This window comes from Macaca mulatta, chromosome 6, assembly GCF_049350105.2.
Source record: "Macaca mulatta isolate MMU2019108-1 chromosome 6, T2T-MMU8v2.0, whole genome shotgun sequence".
Classification (NCBI taxonomy): domain Eukaryota; kingdom Metazoa; phylum Chordata; class Mammalia; order Primates; family Cercopithecidae; genus Macaca; species Macaca mulatta.
The window spans coordinates 165,524,155-165,544,909 of record NC_133411.1 but is presented as its reverse complement, the minus strand read 5'-3'; the positions used below and the strand labels follow the sequence as shown (position 1 = coordinate 165,544,909).

Here is a 20,755-nt window from a genome sequence, read left to right as displayed (position 1 = left end):
GCGTACCAAGAAAGATGTCCTTAGGTTAGGAAAAGACATTTAAGTTGAGAGTTGAAACATAAATAGGATTATCTAGAAAAAAGTAGAGACGAGTGCTTCAAGAAAAGAGAACGGCAACATGAAGGCTCTAAGGCACTCTACAGCAAACAAGAAATGGGCAGGATGTCTAAAGCCTACGGACAGGGGAGAGAGGACTTCTGATTAAATACTGGACTGAACACCTTTGTCTACCTTCGCTCTTTCCTGAAACACTCATACAATGGCTATAAATGGACCCTAAAATGACCCAAACCTGTAAGGATGAAGGGAGGAAGGGAGAGAGAAGAAGAACAGAAGAAACATGTCAACAATGCTTTGGAAGTTGAAAAGCAAGCAACAAATAGTAATTTCCTTGGCAGATGATGGGAAGCTAAAAGCTAAGAGACTATGGGTTTGGTGAAGACCGAGCTGTGGGTTGATTCAAGCTGTAAATTCATGGCCAGGCCCAGGAATCATAGCTACCAGGCACCTGTGTGGCTGGGAGCATCTGGTGGGGCTGCACTCAGGAAGATTTGTTTAGGTCTCTGTGGGAAACCCTAAGACCCCTAGAGAATGTTTCTTCACTATGTACATCCTGGCAACCAGACCATCCTCACTGTGTAAGACTTGAGGTTAACTCTGGAATCTGTGACAGCAGGAGAGCTGAGGGTAGCAGTGCTGGACTAAAAATGGAATTACATGAAAACCTACGTATTGAAGAGTGAAACCTCCAAGACTCCAATATGAACAATATTGACAACTAGGTTTATCCTAAGCAAGGGATTAGGATTTCTCTCTGGGGAAGCTGACCAGCCCAAGAGAAAATACCTACAGATTCTGACATTTGGGGTCTGATATAATTTTAATATTTATCCTTTTCAAATCTCATATTAAAATGTGGCTCCCAGTGATGGAGGCAGGGCCTAGAAGGAGATGTTTGGGTCATGGGGGCAGGTCCCTAATAAATAAACTCTACTGTGCCTTCACAGTGGAGTTCTCACTCTATTATTTCACATGGGAGCTGCTTGTTTTAAAGAGCCCAGCATCTCTTTCTTGTTCCCCTTCTCTTGCCATGTGACATGCCAGCTCTTCTTGTCTTCTGCCACAGGTAAAGCTTCCTGAGGCCTCACAAGAAGCCAAGCAGATGCCAGTGCCATGCTTCTTATACAGCATGTGAAACTGTGAGCCAAATGACCCTCTTTTCTTTATAAATCACTCAGTCTCAGGTATTCCTTTATGGCAATGCAAAATGCACTGACACAGAGCATCCACCTAAGAATCCCAGCTCATCCTTCTACCTAGAAGCCCCCCACCCAATAAGCCCCATTCATGTACACAAAACTTTCCAACAGACTCTTACTGCTTCATTCTTAAAAATGAATAGGGCCAGGCACAGTGGCTCATGTCTATAATCCCAGCACTTTGGGAAGCCAAGGTGGGTGGATCACCTGAGGTCCACAGTTCGAGACCAGCCTGACCAACATGGTGAAACCCCGTCTCTACTAAAAAAATAAAAAAGTTAGCCAGGCGTGGTGGTGTGAGCTTGTAATCACAGCTACTCGGGAGGCTGAGGTGGGAGAATCACTTGAATCTAGGAGGCGGAGGTTGCAGTGAACTGAAATTGTACCACTGCACTCCAGCCTGGGTGACAGAGTGAGACTCTGTCTCAAATAAAAAAAATAAAAATAAAAAAAAAAGAATGAATAGACATCCATGAATCACCAACCATTTGATAAAGCTCCAATCGGAAAGCCAGAGACCTGAATTTTTCTTTCTTTCTTTCTTTCTTTCTTTCTTTCTTTCTTTCTTTCTTTTTTTTTAATGTGGAAAACAGAAGAAACCTGACAGAAACTATTGTTAATAGACTCAAAGAGAAAAGAGAAGATAGTACCTCTATGAAATTAATACAGGATGCTTTGAAAGGAAACCACCATAGTATAAAGAACACTGGAAATTAAAATATGACAGCAGGAACTACATGCTCAGTGGGAGGAATGGAAAATAGGGAAAGGGCAGATGAAGAAATACAACTAAGAAAAGGTGAAGGGAGGGGGAAAGGGTAACAGGAGATGACTCGAGCAATGTCTAAGGTTGTACATGAATGCTATTGCTTTGGAATTTTACCTTCAAGTTAGTGACAGTCACTGAAGGACAGCAAACAAGGAAGCGACATCTAGCCCAACATGGCACATAGCCCATGGCCAGGCAATTAGGCAGACTTCTCTGGTTTTCCCTGAGATCTGATAGTCTTACTCTCATTCATATTATACTCTAATAATCCATGGAAAGTTCTGGATCCAGGAAAAAATAAGAACCCCTTTGGCTGATGTTTTTTAAAAATGCACTTTCTGGTTCTCAACTTATTTCAGGTAAAAACTGTTGTCAGCTTGTTCCTCTAAACTCCCATTACTCTTTGTTTTGAAAAGGTTATAAGTGGAATAAAACAAAGCTGGCTTCAAGCCAAGATCATGAAAGGGGTAATTAAGCAAGATTTTCTGTCTATACACCCAGCAGGGGCATCCCACTGAGGGGAAAAAAGGGAAGAGTCGAAAGCAATTGTGTGTTGCTGAAGAATAACAGAATATACCCCAGACACTTTCCATAATAAATGACAGGGGCTTACATTTTAATCAAGATAAAAACAACAATAAAGTCACATTACTCTGAGGAAGAAAATGGCCACAACTTAGGAATTTCGGGAAATAAACACACTTGCCCATTCTGCTCTAAAAAGCTGAGAGGTTATCATTTATTTTTACAGTGTCACGTCTGTCCTGACCACATGGATAAAAGCACAGTTTTATACCCTCTCATTATGATTTTTATCTTTTTGGGCTTTTTCATATTTTAATCCTTTACATTAAAATTAATCTAGGTGATATAATTTTACTTTTTAAGTAAAATTCACTTGTCTGGGAATGATGAGAATGATGTCACATTGCTCCTCTCAAATTCAGGTGAAAATGGGCTGATCATGACAGGGACAATCACTGCACATCGCTAACAGCTCTAGCTTTCATAGATGGTCTAGTAATGTCTAGTCATGATTTTGAGTGGCTTGTGAAACATTTTGGTACTCAAGACATTTTCCCCAATACCTAGTTAAATTTAAAAGATTTTTGAAATATCTAGGACTACTTTTGGGGAGGATGTTTAGAGCATCAGTTATGGACCACAGTTCTAATCAATCCTGGTTCAAGACCTACAGAGAAATGAAAATCACGAATAGCAGGTGCCTAACAATGGATTCTGAAAGTGTTTCATTTTTCCTTTGATCATATTTGTGTTTCCTACATGATATCGAGGAGAAGAATTATGTCCTTCAAAGCTTGGCAAAGTCACATAAGATACTTTATGACCAGCATGATACCCTATCTTGAAGGTTGGTTATTTGACAAATCATCTTTATCCACGCAAAGCAAATGGCATTTCTTTATTGTCCTTACCTGAATTACTTTTTCTTTCAAACTGCTTATCCTTATGGATTGTGGGGAAAAATTAAACTGAGTTTATTTTGTCAACCTCCCTGTGATCCAAAAGTTTACATTTATTCTTTAAGATAATAATCAGTCTTTCACATTTCCTCTCCTTCTTAAGGATATCATTATCAAGATAGAGGGGAAAGGGCTTATGTGACCTCCTGATGACAAGAATAAGGAAAATTCAGATTCCAGGAAATGTACATATAATCAGCATCTAGTGTCTGGCTAACAGTCTGTGCTGAAGTCTGCAGTGGATTTGGTGGTGGGCTCTCTGGACCCACTCAGTGCTCACTGAGGATCAGCTGCAAAGGGTGTGGGTAGACCATGAGGGTAGACCCACTCCACTCACAAGCTGGACCTTTGAACCTTTAGCCCTATTGCAGGATGTCTCTCTAGAAGCCTTCACCACCAGTTGTCCATCAGCATTCCTTGACAGGACTCCATGTGGGCCATTTGACAAACCATTCACCCTTCCTCTAGGAGTTGAAGGAGATTCAAGAGTGCTGTCCCATGCCCTTTTTTCCTCTCCAGCCACTTAACAATCCAGCTGGCATGGGACCACTCTGCAGTTGGCCTCCTCTTAGAGTCTCAATTGAAAATATGCAATGACCCTTTGCTTTCAACTTTCCTTAAACCCTATCTAACTGACTTCCCTCCTCCATGACGCAGAGGAGAGACATCATCAGGGTGTACATTTCACCCCTTGCTTTTCCTACATGTCCCATCTTCTTCCTACACTTCACCAGAGAACAGAAGAGATGGGCTTTCAACTTCTTCCTCCTTTCTAAATGGATTTCCCTATGTCCTTGCCTCATTTTCCTCTTTGATGTTATTTGCTATGTATTCTTCCCTGGTCTCTAATAGAAGAACTACAATGTATACAGGAAATGAATATATAACACATAGGTTTAATTTGTTCAAAATATAATTTCTGTCACATTTGTATAAGAGTTTTTGATAAATAGATCAAGGGAGAAGATGGAAATGGCTCAAATATTGAAGCATCACTTTTATTTTGCCCCTTTTGTTTTGTTTTGTTTTGTTTTTTTTGCCTTCTACACTCTAAGAGAACTCTAGGATGAAAAGGGCATCCTGGAGAAATACTGGGGCTAAAGGAGAAAAATGAAATACATAGTCAAATTCAAACTATAGTACTGATACTAATAGGGAAAAGGAGAAGGAAGAATGTTGGGATACAAGAGGAAAGGAAAGAAAGGGAGAAAAGGAACATACATATTTGGGTTAACTAGTCTTGAAAGAGAGACAACTGTATGTCAGTTTGGGGGATGGGTGATCTTAAAATCAAGAGGATCACATTATGCCTTAGTCTGTGGCTTTTGGACCCTCCTGTTTTCTGGGCAGGCACTACACAACATGCGACGAGGACAGTTGTGATGAAGTCACTTGGGTCTTTGGCAAAATGAGAAAATAGAGGCAACATAATGACACGTTAATATATTAATATAGTTCAATGGATCTGACTCATGGAACTGTGTTTTATTCTAAGATTACGTGAACTCTGTTAGTTGAAATATCCTTTCTTATGTGTGTGTTGTTAATAGTAAATGTAAGCACGGTAGTTATTTTGTCCTTAATTGAAAGATAATTGTTGGTTACCATGATTTGATACAAACTTTGTACTGGTTGATGACATTCTAAGCTCTGAGAATTCCCGTCTGAGTTCTTGAGCCCTGATGAAAGACAGCTGCTTGCCTTTTCCTCCAAAATACTAACATTTGTTTAGGTTACATTCAGAACTTGTCTTATGTTCTAGGCATTAGACCTAGGAGAGCTTAAGAGACTTGCCTGAATTCACAAAGCAGATAGGCATTTAGGCCAAATTCAAACCCAGGGCAGGATGCCTTCAAAGTACAGACTGCTGACCAACATGGATGTCGTTCATGATTCTACTTTGTAAGGCCCTTGAATAACTATGCTGTTATTTAGTCCACTGTAGTGTTCCCTTCTCCTTCAATCACTTCAGTATTTGTGCTTATGACCAAATAATTATTAATCCTATAAATGCAAAACAAAACTAAAAACTTTAGTGTAAGTACATGGGTTGCTGGGGTGTGTGGGGAAAGGGAGAGAAGTAGAGATGAAGACAATTACAGAACATGTTTGCAAACTGTTCAAAAGGGAGAAAATTTAGGGATTTCTTCCACAATGGTATTCAGTCATACTGCCCCATATACCACGTACCCACAGCTAAGAAGCTCAATATATACTTCTCCGTGTGTCTGTCTCTCTGTCTCTTTGTACGTGTCTGTTTCACTTTCAATATGTATGTTTATACAGGCTGAGGATCCTTTATCTGAAATAAGGGACCAGAAGTGTTTTGAATTATGAATTTTTTTCAGATTTTGAAATATCTGCATTACAGGCTGAGCATCCCAAATCTGAAAATCTGAAATTTGAAATGCTCCAAGGAGTATTTCCTTTGAGCTTTATGTCAGTCCTCAAAAAGTTTTCGATTTTAGAACCTTTTGGATTTTTGAATTTTGGATTTGGGATGCTCAACCTATATGTTTTTTTAATTTTAATTTTAATTTATTATTTTTTGAGACAAAGTCACTCTGTCACCCAGGCTGCGGTGCAGTGGCGTGATCTCAGCTCACTGCAACCTCTGCCTCCTGGGTTCAAGTGATTATCCTGCCTCAGCCTCCCCAGTAGCTGGGATTACAGGCGTGCGCCACCACACCCAGCTAATTTTTGTATTTTTAGTAGAGATGGGGTTTCACCATGGTGGCCAGGCTGATCTAGAACTCCCGAGGTCAGGTGATCCTCCTGCCTCAGCCTCCCAAAATGTGGGATCACAGGCATGGGCCACCCCACACCTGGCCTCAACCTGTATGTTTTTAAAAGTCAGACTATTCATCCAATATTTTGGTACTGTAACTGTCAGTGGTGTGGGGAGAATTACCAAGCCTCTAATTAATTCAGCCCTACGGCTCTAATAGACTGTTTTGATAGTTTAAATTTATAAATCACAGACAGCCTATAAATATTTAGTTGGCTATAGACATTCTAACATAAAATTAAAGAAATAAATTCATTTTTGTCAACTTGTGCAAGCCTTGTCTAATCCTTGTTTCTCAATGATAAACACAGACTTTAAATCTCACACGTTCCCAAAGGACTTCAGATTTAGTATGTTTCTATTAAAAAGAAAAAAAAAGAAAGAAACCCTACAGGATGTTCAAGTGCATAATAGTGGGAGTGACAGATGTATCTTACAATCTTTCTGCTTTGTCATTAAACTCTGGTAGTATTATGAGGAAAAATAAATAATAACAGAGTAATGCCTTATTTATTTCAAGCTCTTTTCAATAGATTTGAGATTAGTGAAATTTTTAGTTCTAAATTAAGTAGTGCACTGAATTTTAAAACTTATAAAAATCTTTAAAGTCTTCTGCAACCATATCTGAAATTGCCTTCATACAATTTTTTAAAGAATGCAACTGTTATGAGGAAAATTACATTATAAAACTCAAGTCTTGTAAATACCCAGTAACATTTTGAGGAGTTACAGAAATATGCTAGGCTGTTTGCCCCTACCCTAAATGGTTCCAGAGAACCATTCCTTTTGAATTCTTAGACGGATTTGTTGGTTTTTACCTTTTCACTCTTCTTTCAATCAAAACGCCAACTCCTTTGGGCAACTTTACTTAACTCTTCTAAGTAGATTTTGTAATTCTCCATTTTTCTCTGGCTTGGTTCATGTTAATTATCACACGACATTGTATTGGGGGATGATATTTCTATTGTATTCTCTTTCACTATCAATCATTTGAGTTCTCATTTTATTTCTGCATTCCAAGAAATTTTAAAAATTACTTTATGTAAATAATTTTATGTAATGTAAGAGCACATCACCATATTAGCTGAGTGTGAACATGAAGAATTCTTTTCATAAAGACATTTTGACTTGACATTTCATGGTTCCTTCCAAGCTTTGGGGGATATTTAGGACAACAAAGTTGGCTATATTAGTTAATGTAGTAGTCTATGTAACTTTCTTTTTTAACATTTGCCATGGCATGTACCTGAGAAAGAAGATTTCACAGTCTACTTCCTATTCTTGTAGGATCAGAATCCTATAAGGAAACTTTACAGTTGAAAGGAATCTTTAGAGCAAGGAAGGCATTCAAAGGAAGCCTCTGTTCCTATGGAAAATACATATGCAAAACTGAATGGCCTATTTCCTGTTTCAGATCATGAACAGTCTGAGATCAGTGATTTTTCCATTTGTCTTTATACAGACTTCGGGGGGTGGGGGGAAACAGTGAATAAGTGAACATTAAGATATTCATAGTTTAAGATCGTGAATTTATTAAAATACGATTTCAACTCAAGATGAGTTTTTCTCATTTCAAGGGATGGGTATAGTGCCCAGTATAATTTTAAGTATAGTCTGGAATCCAGAATGTATCTTTACTTCAGAATTAGCCTGCAGGAATAAAGTCAACAAACATTACTTGAGATGGATTCTTGGCATAGACCTTTGTAACACTCATTATTTGTCTGGAGAAAAGCATTTTGGGTTTTTGAAAATTTGAGCTCAACTCTGGATTATTTGCAAACATCTTAACCAAAGACTGCAAATATAGTAACTCTGAGAACAAAAACAGAAACAAAAACAAAAAGGCAATGAACCAAAACTGTAGCAAAGAGGAAGCTACCTCTCCTTTAACTGACATCTTCTAGGAAGAAATACCAGTTTAAATCTGGTTTTTGTTAACAAACGAGCAAACAACAACAACAACAAAATAAGAACAAACAGAAAACCTCTAGCAGCCAAGATAGAGGTTTGAGGACACAAATGTTACTCCGATGGAGAAGCTTTTTAAAATAGATGTAATTTTCTCACGTTTGATTAGATGAGGAGCACGTATATTTAAGTTTCTGCTTGTCTATTTTGAAAGACAGTCTGTGTATAAATAAGGTGTGGTCTTTTAAATCCATTTGTTTTCTATTATTGACAAGTAAGACCAAGAAAATCTGGATATAGAATATTAAAGAAAAAAAAACCCTCAATAGAAACATTCCAACGTAACTGCAGTGAGAATTTTAAGGATCTATACATTCACCTCTTAACAAATAGCTTTTCTGTTAAAGTCCTTTTTACATATTTTTAAATCTATAAGTCATTCAGGTGATTTCATTCCTTTAAACAAATCTTATGTAAAGCATGATATTATAGGACTACAATGTTAATTTCTTAGTTGTGGTAACTATCCCACAGATATGTAAGATGTTGACTTTGGAGAACACTGGGTGAAGGTAGATGATAATTATCTGTATAAATTTTATAACTCTTCTTCAACTTTAAAATTATTTTGAAACCAAGAGTCAAAATGATACAAAAGGATTTGCTGTTTAGAGCTAGAAGTGCCCTGCCTTTTCACAGACAGGGCTGCACAATTAGCTCAAGGCCACAGAGGGATATTAGGGCTCAGAAACTAATACAACAAAATACGGCACCCTGGCTTGATATTTTAAATTTAAGGCTCTTGGAGACCAGCAGAGAGTCTGGAAGAAGCTATTTTCTGAAGTTCCCTTATCTGCCTAAAGTTTGGACAGCCCCCAAAGGAAAGAAAAAAACAATTACCGTTGGTTCCTTCCCTGAGTTTTTATTAATGACTCATACTGTAGGAAGAAAGACTGAAGTATGGCAACACACCTGGACAGAATTCTGTCACAAACCACTGTTTTCTGTTTCAGTCCCGTTCAGTATTTCAAAGAGAATCATTTGGCAGACATCATCTGCTCTGCAGGCCCAACAAACTTTGTCCCAGACCATTCTATGTTCCCCAAGTCCATTTATTTTGCCCTAAAATCATTTACTACTCCCAAAATGCTACATTTTCCTCATCTCCCCTCCCCTATGAAGAAAAGCCTATAAGCATCTGTATCTCATTGGGTTATTGGGTAATTGTTCTCCTACAATCCCCCTGTGCTGTACATATTAAGGTAAATTTTTTATTATGCCTTTTCTGCTTTTAATCTGCCTGTTGTCAGTTTATTTTTTTTGTTTGTTTATTTTTATTTTTTTATTTTTTTGAGACGGAGTCTCGCTGTGTCTCCCAGGCTGGAGTGCAGTGGCGTGATCTCGGCTCACTGCAAGCTCCGCCTCCCGGGTTCACGCCATTCTCCTGCCTCAGCCTCCCAAGTAGCTGAGACTACAGGCGCCCGCCACCACGCCCGGCTAGTTTTTTGTATTTTTAGTAGAGACGGGGTTTCACCATGTTAGCCAGGATAGTCTCGATCTTCTGACCTCGTGATCCACCCGCCTCGGCCTCCCAAAGTGCTGGGATTACAGGCTTGAGCCACCGCGCCCGGCCTGTCAGTTTATTTTTAGTGAATCTGCAGATAGTGAAAGGGAAACTTTCCCTTGGCCCCTACAGTGGGTTGGCATTAGGCGCCCAACTCCTAGCACAGTGCTTTTTTCCCTCCATTTTGCTACCACTGAAGAATGGACCACTTTCGCTTCACCTAAAGAGTCTATCTAGCTTTATTTGCTAGTACAAGTCCAGGAACCTCACTTATTCTATTTTCTTAAATCTAGAAGACATAGCAGTGTGAATGTGGGCAAGTGAGACTGACCCAGTGCTAAAGTCAGAGACCAGAAGAGTTAGTCACCAAGTTCATTAACAATTTACACAATATCCAAGGTCAATAGCAATCAATAGCATGGAGTAGCATGTGGCACCATGAAATGACAAATATAAAACAATGACAGACACACTGGTCTGGGCTAATCTATCAATAATTGTTCATCTTTTCAATTGGTCAGAGACATTCCTATAAAACACCATTTTAAAAAATTTCAAAAGGATGAAGGAGTTAAATTATGACATTCTAGGTCCCTGACTCCGTCCAGGCTATCACAATTTGAACAACAGGGGCAAAAAAAAAAAAAAAGAAAAAGAAAAAGAAAAAAAAAGCAAGCTTTAGAATTACACAAGAAAATATTTTTATGTTTTCATGACAAAGGTGATATTACAAGCTACCCCACAGAAATACAAAAGACCCTCAAAGACTATTATGAGCACCTCTATGCACACGAACTAGGACATCTAGAGGAAATGGATAAATTCATGGAAATACACAACCTTCCAAGGTTGAATCAGGAAGAAATTGAAACCCCGAACAGAGTGAAGATCAAGTTCTGAAACTGAATCAGTAATAAAAACCCATTAGCAAAAAAAGCCCCAGGCCAGATGGATTCACAGCCAAATTCTACCAGATGTACAAAGAAGAGCTGGTACCAATTCCACTGAAATTATTCTAAAAAACCGAGGAGGAAGGACTCCTCCTTAATTCATTCTAGGAAACCAGCATCACCCTAATATCAAAACCTCTTAAAGACAAAACGAAAAAAGAAATCTACAGGTTAATATCCCTGTTCATCAAACACACATGCAAAATTCCTCAACAAAATACTAGCAGACCAAATCCCGCAGCACATCAAAAAGTTAATTTACCATCATTAAATAGCCCTTATTCCTGTGATGCAAGGATAGTTCAACATATGAAAATCAATAAATGTGATTCATCATATAAACAGAATTAAAAACAAAAACCATATGATCATCTCAAGACATACAGAAAAAAGCATTAAATAAAATCCAATATCCCTGTATGAGAAAAACCCTCAACAAAAAAACAAAACTAGGCATCAAAGGAACATACCTCAAAAAAATAAGAGCCATCTATGAAAAACACACAGCCAACGTCACACTGAATGGGCAAAAGCTGGAAGCATTCCCCTTAAGAACAGGAATGAGGCAAGGATGCCCACTTTTATCACTTCTATACGCAGTACTGAAGTCTTTGCCAGAGCAATCAGCCAAAAGAAATAAATAAAAAAAGAAGTCAAATTATCTCTCTTGGTTAACAATATGATTCTGTGTGTGTGTGTGTGTGTGTGTGAGAGAGAGAGAGAGTGAGAGAGAGAGAGAGAGAGAAAGAGAGAGAGAGAAAAATAGGGTCCTGCTCTGCCATCAGGCTGGAGAGCAGTGGTGCAATCATAGCTAACTGCAAACTCAAATTCTTGAGCTCAAGCTATCCTCATGCCTTAGCCTCCCAAGCAGCTGGGACTGTAGACATGCATCACTACCACATCTGGCTATAAATTTTTTTTTTTCTTTTGGTAGAGACAGGGTTTCACTATGTTGCCCAGGCTTGTCTCAGACTCCTGGGCTCAAGCAATCCTCCAGCCTTGGCCTCCCAAAACATTGGGATTACAGGTGTGAGTCACCACACCCAGTCCAACAATATGATTCTATAGCTAGAAAACCCTAAAGACTCTACCAAAAGGCTCCTAGGACTGAAATGACTTTGATAAAGATAAATAAAATCATTTTACAAAAATCAGTAGAATTTCTATACATCAATAATATTCATGCTGAGAGCCAAACCAAGAAAGCAATCCCATACAAAAAATAGAGTAACTAGGAATGCATCTAACCAAGGAGGAAGAAGATCTCTACAAGGAGAACTATAAACCACCACTTATACAAATCACAGTTGACAAAACAAATGAGAAAACATTCCATGCTCATGGAATCAATGAAAGAATCAATACTGTTAAAATGGTCTGACTGCCCAATGTAATCTAAAAACTACCAATGTCATTTTTTCACAGAATTAGAAAAAAAAATCCTAAAATTCATATGGAACCAAAAAAGAGCCCAAAGCAATCCTAAGCAAAAAGAACAACTCCAGAGCTGTCACATTACTCAGCTTCAAAGTGTACTTTAAGGCTACCATAACCAAAACAGCATGGTATTCATACAGAAATAGGCATGTAGACCAATGGAACAGAATAGAGAAACCAGAAATAGTCTCATACCTATAGCTATTTAATCTGTGACAAAGTCAACAAAGATAAGCATGTGGAAAGGATTCCCTATTCAATAAATGGTGCTGGGATAGCTGGCTAATCACATGCAGAAGAATAAAGCTGGACTCCTACCTTTCCCCATATTTAAGAATTAACTAAAGATGGATTAAATATTTAAATAGAAGACCTCAAATTATAAGAATTCTATATGAAAATCTCAGAAATACTATTCTGGACATAGGCCTTGGGAAAGAGTTTATGACTAAGTCCTCAAAAGCAATTGCATCAAAACCAAAAATTGACACGTGGGGCCTCATTAAACTAAAGAGGTTCTGCACAGGAAAATAAACTATCAACAGGATAAACAGCAAGTCTACAAAATGGAAGAAAATATTATCAAACTACGCACCCAACAAAGGTCTAATATCTGACAAAGATATAATATCTATAAAGAACTTAATTCAACAAGCAAAAAACAACCCCATTAAAAAGTGAAAGAAATAAAAGGACACCTCTCAAAAGAAGGCATACACATGGCCAAAAACCATGAAAAATGCTGCACACCACAAATCAAAACCACAATGAGATACTATCTCACATCACTCAGAATGACTATCATTAAAAAGTCAAAAAACAACAGATGCTGGTGAGACTGTGGAGTAAAGGAATGCTTATACACTGCTGTGGGAATGTAAATTACTTCAGCCATTATTTGGAGATTTCTCAAAGAACTGACAACACAATTACCAATTGACCCAGCAATCCCATTACTGGATATATACCCAAAGGGAAATAAATTGTTCTATCAAAATGACATAGGCACTTGTATATTCATTGCAATATACAATAGTAAAGACACAAAAATCAACCTAGATGTCTGTCAGTGATGGAATGGACAAAGAAAATGTGGTACATATATACCATAGAACACTACAAAGCCATAAAAAAATAACAAAATCATGTTCTCTGCAGCAACATGAATATAGCTGAAGGCCATTATCTTAAACAAATTAACACAGGAACAGAAAACCAAATACTGCACATTCTCACTAATAAGTGGGAGCTGAGCACTGGATACACATGAATATGAAGATGGGAACAAAAGACACGGAGGGACTACTAGATGAGGAGAGAGAAAAGGCAAAAGGCTGAAAAACTATCTATTGGGTATTACTCTTACTACCTGGGTGATGGATCATTTGTACTCCAAACCTCAGCATCATGCAGTGTACTCATGTAACGAACCTACACGTGTATCCTGGAATCTAAAATGAAAATTGAAATTATTTTTAAAAATTTCATGCTTTCTAGCCTCTGTGGGACATACCTATAACTTTAGAAGAAGCACGGAAGATAAACCAACTACACAAAATCTTTATTTATTTTGTTGCACTGGACTTAGGAGATTTACGTGTAAATTGTGGAGGGTTAACTTTTTAAAGGCAAGTTTCAAGGTTGTTTAAAAGTTGTGTAACAAACACTACAATTATGCCTCCAGCATAACATGTGCAAATACTCTGCTCCATGTTCTTTAGGCTATGCATCTCTAGAGTGGGCTAATGCTTGGAGAGTTGTCTTTTTGTTTCCCTGGTTTGGGTTGGGTTTGTTTTTAACTACAGAAGATTTACTTTACTGCTTAAAGATAAGGCAGCCTAACTCTTTTCCTCTTATATTTCCCAAATCTTCTAGGTAATGAAAAGCTTTGTTCCATAGAAAATTATCTGTATTGTATTTAGAGTCCTGCTTCTTTTAGACAGCACTTTTTCTTGGGGCTAATCATCACTAATTACTGACTAGTTCTGTAAGAAACCTGCTTCTACAGAGGACTGTGAAAAGAAAGGGAACAAGGCCACTCATTAGCTTGTCTCGAAAGACCTCTTCCATCACAAATGTGAGGGTTCATTGTACTCTCAGGCAATAACTCTTTCTCGTAGAGTCCTAACATGCAAGTTTACTCAGATACATTTGCTTAAAAGATTCTAGCTTCAGTACCTTATATGAAACATAGGAACTAGCTGACAGAGAATCAGGTAAGTTCATGTGGAAGCTCTGCTGAAGATGGTTATGCTAGTAAAAAGTAGAACCTTGTGGTGTGATGTGTAATCTTAAAAATACAGCCCACTCTATGTGGGATTTTGTTATGAAAAGATACTCATTCTCCACCAACTGTCCTCTGCCTTTGGCCCAATTTATTCCTTACAGCCATCCAGACTTATAGACTTTGCAAAAAATGCTATGGGTTTTATAATGAGGTGATACATTTTCCACTTACTGAGCATGTGCTTCTGTTAAGAGAAACACAAGCTCAAACATGGCTCTTGCTTTTTTAGCAAAGCATAGATCTTCAGACTGCATCATGAAAGAGTAGATATGATTTGTGCAATGCAAGTACATGTGCCTATGGTTGATGTCTATTATGAAATAGTTATTCAGTGCCATAAATGGTCATTTGGTGATTTATGATTGCTTTTAGGTAAAAGAACTACCAGAAATGGAAAAAAAAAAAAGCCAGTGTTCACTGAATTCATCACAATTATGATGAATAACTGAAGCAATAGAAAGAATAGTTCTATTTGTTTCAACATACCGTTTTAAATACCTTTTGTGGGGAGGGACAATCGGATGGTTGTTTGGTGGCTGGAATGGTTTCCAGGCCCTCTGTCTGTCTGTCTGTCTGTCTGTTTATCCATCTATCTGTTCTTTTGTGTTTTCCTTAGTTGCTGGTGCTGAGTACACAGCATCTCAGAGTCATTCTCTGCTAAGGCAGCGCATTTATAAATATTTGAAGATTAACATCAGCACCTGGAACATCTGCAGAAGGGGGTTCTGTCTAGTACCATACCACCCCAAGTAGTGGAGAGTTTGTTACACAGTAAGACATCTGTATTATATTTAGACTTCAGCTTCTTTTAGATATCATTTTTCTTTGGGCTGATCAGAACCAATTACCAACTAGTTCTCTAACTGGATAGATTTTGGATACCACAAAATACAGCAGATAACAAACATTCCAAATGAATGAATCTAAATTTCACAAAGTGGGCAACCTTTTACCCCACCCAGATCCTCAATTTTAAGTTCTCAAAGAAAATTTTCTTTTGGTTGTAGCTTACCTTCTGGTTCTCTCCAACCTCTTTTAATTTATGTATTCAAGTTGTGACACTTATTATTTATTCAGAATGAATCACTGGCCAGTTGCACAGAGCAAGGCGATAGCCATTAATCAATGCAAACCAAAGTCAGAAGTTTACCTTAGTTCCTTGAAGGGCTCTGCCCTGACATTAGGTGTTTCTATAGATTTAGGGAACACTGTGCCCTCCGCTCCTGTAAACAAAAGAGAAAAGCAAACAGAGATTGGAGATACTGGAGTCACCTGGAGGCACAATCAGCGCACTGATTGGAGCTAAATGCAGCGAATCCATTATACAACCCAATTCCCACATATTTTTCCAGCAGCTTTAGAGCTCCATGATAGGAAAGCATTGAACCACTCATGCAAACAGCTTTTGAAAAAACAAGGAACTTCTTTCGAAAACATTCTTTCTGAGATCAGAGTGAAGCCATGAGGCAAATTCCATCTCGGCTTCAGAAAGGAAAAGATGCCTAGAAATGGTAAGGTCTGACTCTTGTCTCTCAGAAACTATTAATAGTCACTCAACTGGAAATGTTTTGAAAAACAGCAACCAAAGCTCTGTTATTGCAATGCATGGCACAAATCACATAACACATATGACATCTACGCAGTGGGTTAGTATTCGCCTAACGACTACCAAAAGTTTTTCAGTAAATAAAGTTCTACATTATCATCTTGAAAAGTTAAGCAAAACAGAACACTATGAGAGATCATTTGAAGTTCAGAGCTTTTACACTTTGAGTATTAACATTGATCCCAAACCCAATCTAGACAGTTAGCTCTTGACTGTGCTATAAGCTTTTATCTTTACAACTTGTCAACACCATTCGAACCTTTGCAGCCATAAAGATAGCGATTATCTGATTTGTCTGCTTCCAAAGTGTTTTCAAATCATTTAAACCTCAGTTTATCACAGACAACTGCACTAGATATTAGGTTTTCAATTAAACTTAGCTGAGGCAGTATCCTGTACTTTGAAGTAAAAGTGTTTCTTTTTTATACATTTGGTGTACTTTGATGCTGTAAGGAGGGGAGAATATCTTGCTTCCACGTGTGAATTTTTATAATCCTCTTACATTGTTATCATGTTTAGAAATGCTCCATTATATTCAACAAAGAACATGCTTTAAAATGGTGTGGTGTTCTGTCAACTAGATCTTAAGCTCTGTGTGGGCAGAGACAAGGTCATATATGGGATATAGCCAGGTTGATTTTAGGTTCTGAAGGCTTCTACTGGACTCATTTCCAAATGGTACTGATGCTTCTATGGGAGTATTAAATTATTGCTTTCTCAGTGCCAGGGTAAGATGGTGCCCACTGAATGGCAAGCCAGCAAAATCTAGAGGGATAGGCTCTGACAGGTAGAGGTGGCAAATGATTGACAGGTTTTGGATGTAGAAAGGAAGTGAAGAACAAGACGCTCATGCTCCCTCAGCTCCCACTCCCTCAGCTCCCACGGTCCAACCAAATACTGTGATTATGTTCTTGCTGGATTTTGGCCAATGGGGGTCCATATGTTCCACGTACTGGAGGGCAGACTCATTGATAAGACTTCTTAGGGAAAGATTTCAAAGGCACTCATTAGTGGAGTGACCTTGGGCATGAAGTTCAACCTCCGTGATATTCAGTTTCCCTCTCTCAAAAGAAAGTGTGTTGATGGTACCTTTATCTCCTGGGAATCTTGGAAGGCTGAATGAGATCTCTGTCACAAAGCAATCAGCAGTAATATTATATAATGTTTATGATTCTTATTCGTCCTTCTTCTTATCCAGATCTTCTATGACTCTTTCCAAAAGAACATTTTTAAAGCATTTACTATGAACTAGAAACTGTACTGGATATTCTACTTTCTCATATGATCACCAGAATAACCCTATGAAGTGGAGACTGTTAGTATCTTTGAGGCTCAGGGAAGTCAGGAAATTTGTCCTATGGTCACACAACTAAGTGGAAGTGGGAGGGGTGTTTGAGTGAGGAGTGGGATTTGAACTCTAATCTTTCCGTTCTAAAACTGATGCCTTTGATCACTCCTCTAGACTGTCTCCCTCAGCAGATTGTCACTCCTTTACATCTTCATCTTTTTATGAGATATGAGCAAATATCAATGTTTATGCCATCAAGCAATGCAATGCTTGCTAAATCCTCAATCACCTTTCTTCTCAAAACAATTCACATCTATAATGAGATGAGATATTAATACTCTTCAAAAAGACCATTTCTTTCCAAGTGCTATCAGGTTTCTGATTTTCACACCATTTTTCACTTTCACAGAAGCTCCAGAGTAGACAATCATCCTTCAGGATGAATTTCCCCATCCCATCCTCTCTCCGTTTTCTCAGATAATGAATTATTCTCAATTTTATTATTTCAAAAAGGTTTCTATTAAAACCATACCTATTGATTCCCTCTTTTGACACAATATAATTTGATGGCAATAAATGTTCATAAACAGTTTGAGTGAAAAATCCATAAAGTCATTTCAGCTTTATTTTAAGTTCCATTTAATGTCTCTCAAAAATGATTTCATCAATGTGTTTCCATTAGCTGGTTCTCTGCCCAATAACTTAATTCCATACAATCAATCAGGAACTTATCAAGCATGTGACAGGATCTATCTAAAGTGTTCTGAATCACCATAAAGATCAGCTCAATGGCTCTTTTCCCTGCTAGCACAGGTAGGGGGTAAACTTGTAAAAAAATAAAATAAAATAAAATCTCAAATGCACTCCACTGCCTTAGTAACAAAAAGCCAGCTTCTCCTCTCCAGAAAGGATACTCAAGTACAGATCTCAGTTCTGTCATACTTTTCCCTCAAAGTGTCCTGGATGTCAAGAGAACTGAAATCAAGTCCTATCTCTATGATCTTAGGCAAGTCAGATAAAAATCTCTGGTTTTGGATTTCCTCAATTCTTAAATGAGGGATAAGCATCAGAGTTAAACTGTTAACCCCCAAATCTAAAATGTTATGAGATTTACAATCTTACCCAAGCAGATAATTGCCTTTAGCAATCTCTTTTTTCTAATGAGAAGAAAAAATAATACTGTAGTATCAAAGGAAATCGCAAAACATTTTCTCAGCATTTAAGAAAAAAAAAAAGTAACAGACTTTTATCCGATTTAAACTGCATTTAATAGGTAGAAATAATCACCAGAAAATAAACCTCATAATAGATAAAATGGCAGACAGCAAAAATGAAACTTAACTAAAACATCAAAACCCTAAAAATGCTGTAATTCTTTAAAACTCCAAAGATTGACAGATTGACCTGAGAAAATTAAATTTCATGAAAAATGACAAATTATCTAAAACTATATACATGTAAAAATTGCTGTGGACTAAATACTGAAAGAAAAATTTAGATCTGCAAAATGTCACACAGGAAAATTGGATTTGGGAGAAACACTGGACAGAAAAATTACTAGGACAGCAAATACCATCACTGAAATTTGATACAGAAAATTTATGATGAATCACTTCTTGTACATGAAGAACTGATCTCAAAAGTAAGAATTTCAAGAAATGTTCTTTTAAAAATCAGAAATTACTTAAGTATACTATTTATAAAATTGATTAAGAATTTAAACTAGCTTAACAGAGTTTGCTTTGATAAATTTTTTCCTGATGAATATGATTAATATTGGTATAATTATGTTTAGTGCTTTTGCATTAATGAATATGAGCTAAAAATCATCTTTGGGTTTAAACCTCGGTGCCAAAATGTTCAACAGTTTCAAAAGGCAGAGTTAAAATATCTGATGAATAAGGTTTGAGGCAAAAATGTCAGTTTTCTACTTCACATTGCTTGGGTATATAGAACCTGAATGATAACTTTAATAACAATGATATTTTACTTGACAAGATAAGGATATAGTTTTATATCCATATTAGATTATAAAATGGAGAAAGGAAGTCAATCTAGAGAATGGTGATAAGAAAATGGAAGAAAAATAATTTTGTTTCTTGAAATACCCAAATACTGAGAAACCAAAAACCTGATTTTCGGTTCTAATTTTGCATATTCATTGCATGGCCTTTGACAACTTTCCCTTTAGCATTATTTCTCCATTTGGGTAGATTACATAATCTTTAAGGTTCCTTCCACCCCTGTTATTTTATTATTTTCCAGATATAACTGATTGGATAAACTCTATGCACCAGGAAAGGAGCACAGTATGTTGGTGAACTCAAAGTTCAATTAACTTAAATCTATATCAAGCAGGAGGCTCTAGTGGAGAAGCAAAGAGGTAAGAAGGTCACAGTATAATATGGTGTCCTTCACTAGTGTACAATAATTGGTTTAAATAACTAGTAATCGGCTGGGCGGGGTAGCTCATGCCTGTAATCCCAGCATTTTGGAAGGCCGAGGTGGGCGGGTCACCTGAGGTCAGGAGTTCGAAACCAGCCTGAGCAACATGGAGAAATCCTCTCTACCAAAAATACAAAATTAGCCGGGCGTGGTGGTGCATGCCTGTAATCCCAGCTACTCGGGAGGCTGAGGCAGGAGAATCGCTTGAACTCAGGAGGTGGAGGTTGCAGTGAGCCAAGACTGTGCTTTTGCACTCTAGCCTGGGCAACAAGGGTGAAAACTCCATTTCAAAAAAAAAAAAAACAAACAAAAAGCAAAACAAAAAATGCCAAAAAACCTAGTAATTAATCTCAGAAATGAAAATATATAGTAGTGATAAAGAAAATAAATGTGTCTTTGAAAGTATAAAACTTGAAGTCACAACCTGGTTTGGCAGATAAGTTTCCTAAAAGAGTGAAGTTTTGCTGATATTTGAAAAAAAATTAGAACTTAACTAGTCAAGAGCAGAATGTAGCAGTAGAAAAGACTATGGAAAGGCTTCACAGTTGAGAAATTCCCACTAATAAAGAAGACTGGGCCAGGCGAAGTGGCTCACGCCTGTAATCCCATTACTTTGGGAGACTGAGGCGGGCAGATCATGAGGTCAGGGGTTTGAGACCACCCTGGCCAACATGGTGAAACCTTGTTGCTACTAAAAATACAAAAATTAGCCAGGTGTGGTGGCATTAGCCTGTAATCCCAACTACTTAGGAAGCTAAGGCAGGAGAACTGCTTGAACCTGGGAGTTGGAGGTTGCAGTGAGCTGAAATCCCATCACTGCACTCTAGCCTGAGAGATAGAACAAGACTCCGTCTGGAAAAAAAAAAAAAAAAAAAAAAAAAAGACTGGTGTTGCTGGGCCATTCTTAGCAAGAGATGAACATTATGTGGTGAGACTAGAGAGAAAGTTTGGCCCAGGGAGTGCAGAG

The 20,755-nt window shown here is 37.7% G+C and overlaps 1 protein-coding gene across 2 annotated transcripts in view; it reads right to left on the bottom strand.

Annotated features, from left to right (window-relative positions):
* Positions 1-20,755, bottom strand: part of SGCD (sarcoglycan delta) — a 420,259-nt gene that overhangs the window by 87,750 nt on the left and 311,754 nt on the right. For both annotated transcript variants that reach the window (XM_001113209.5, XM_015141314.3), the window contains one exon: positions 15,600-15,672. In XM_001113209.5, the coding sequence (XP_001113209.4) occupies positions 15,600-15,672 (73 nt within the window). The remainder of the gene's footprint in view (positions 1-15,599; positions 15,673-20,755) is intronic.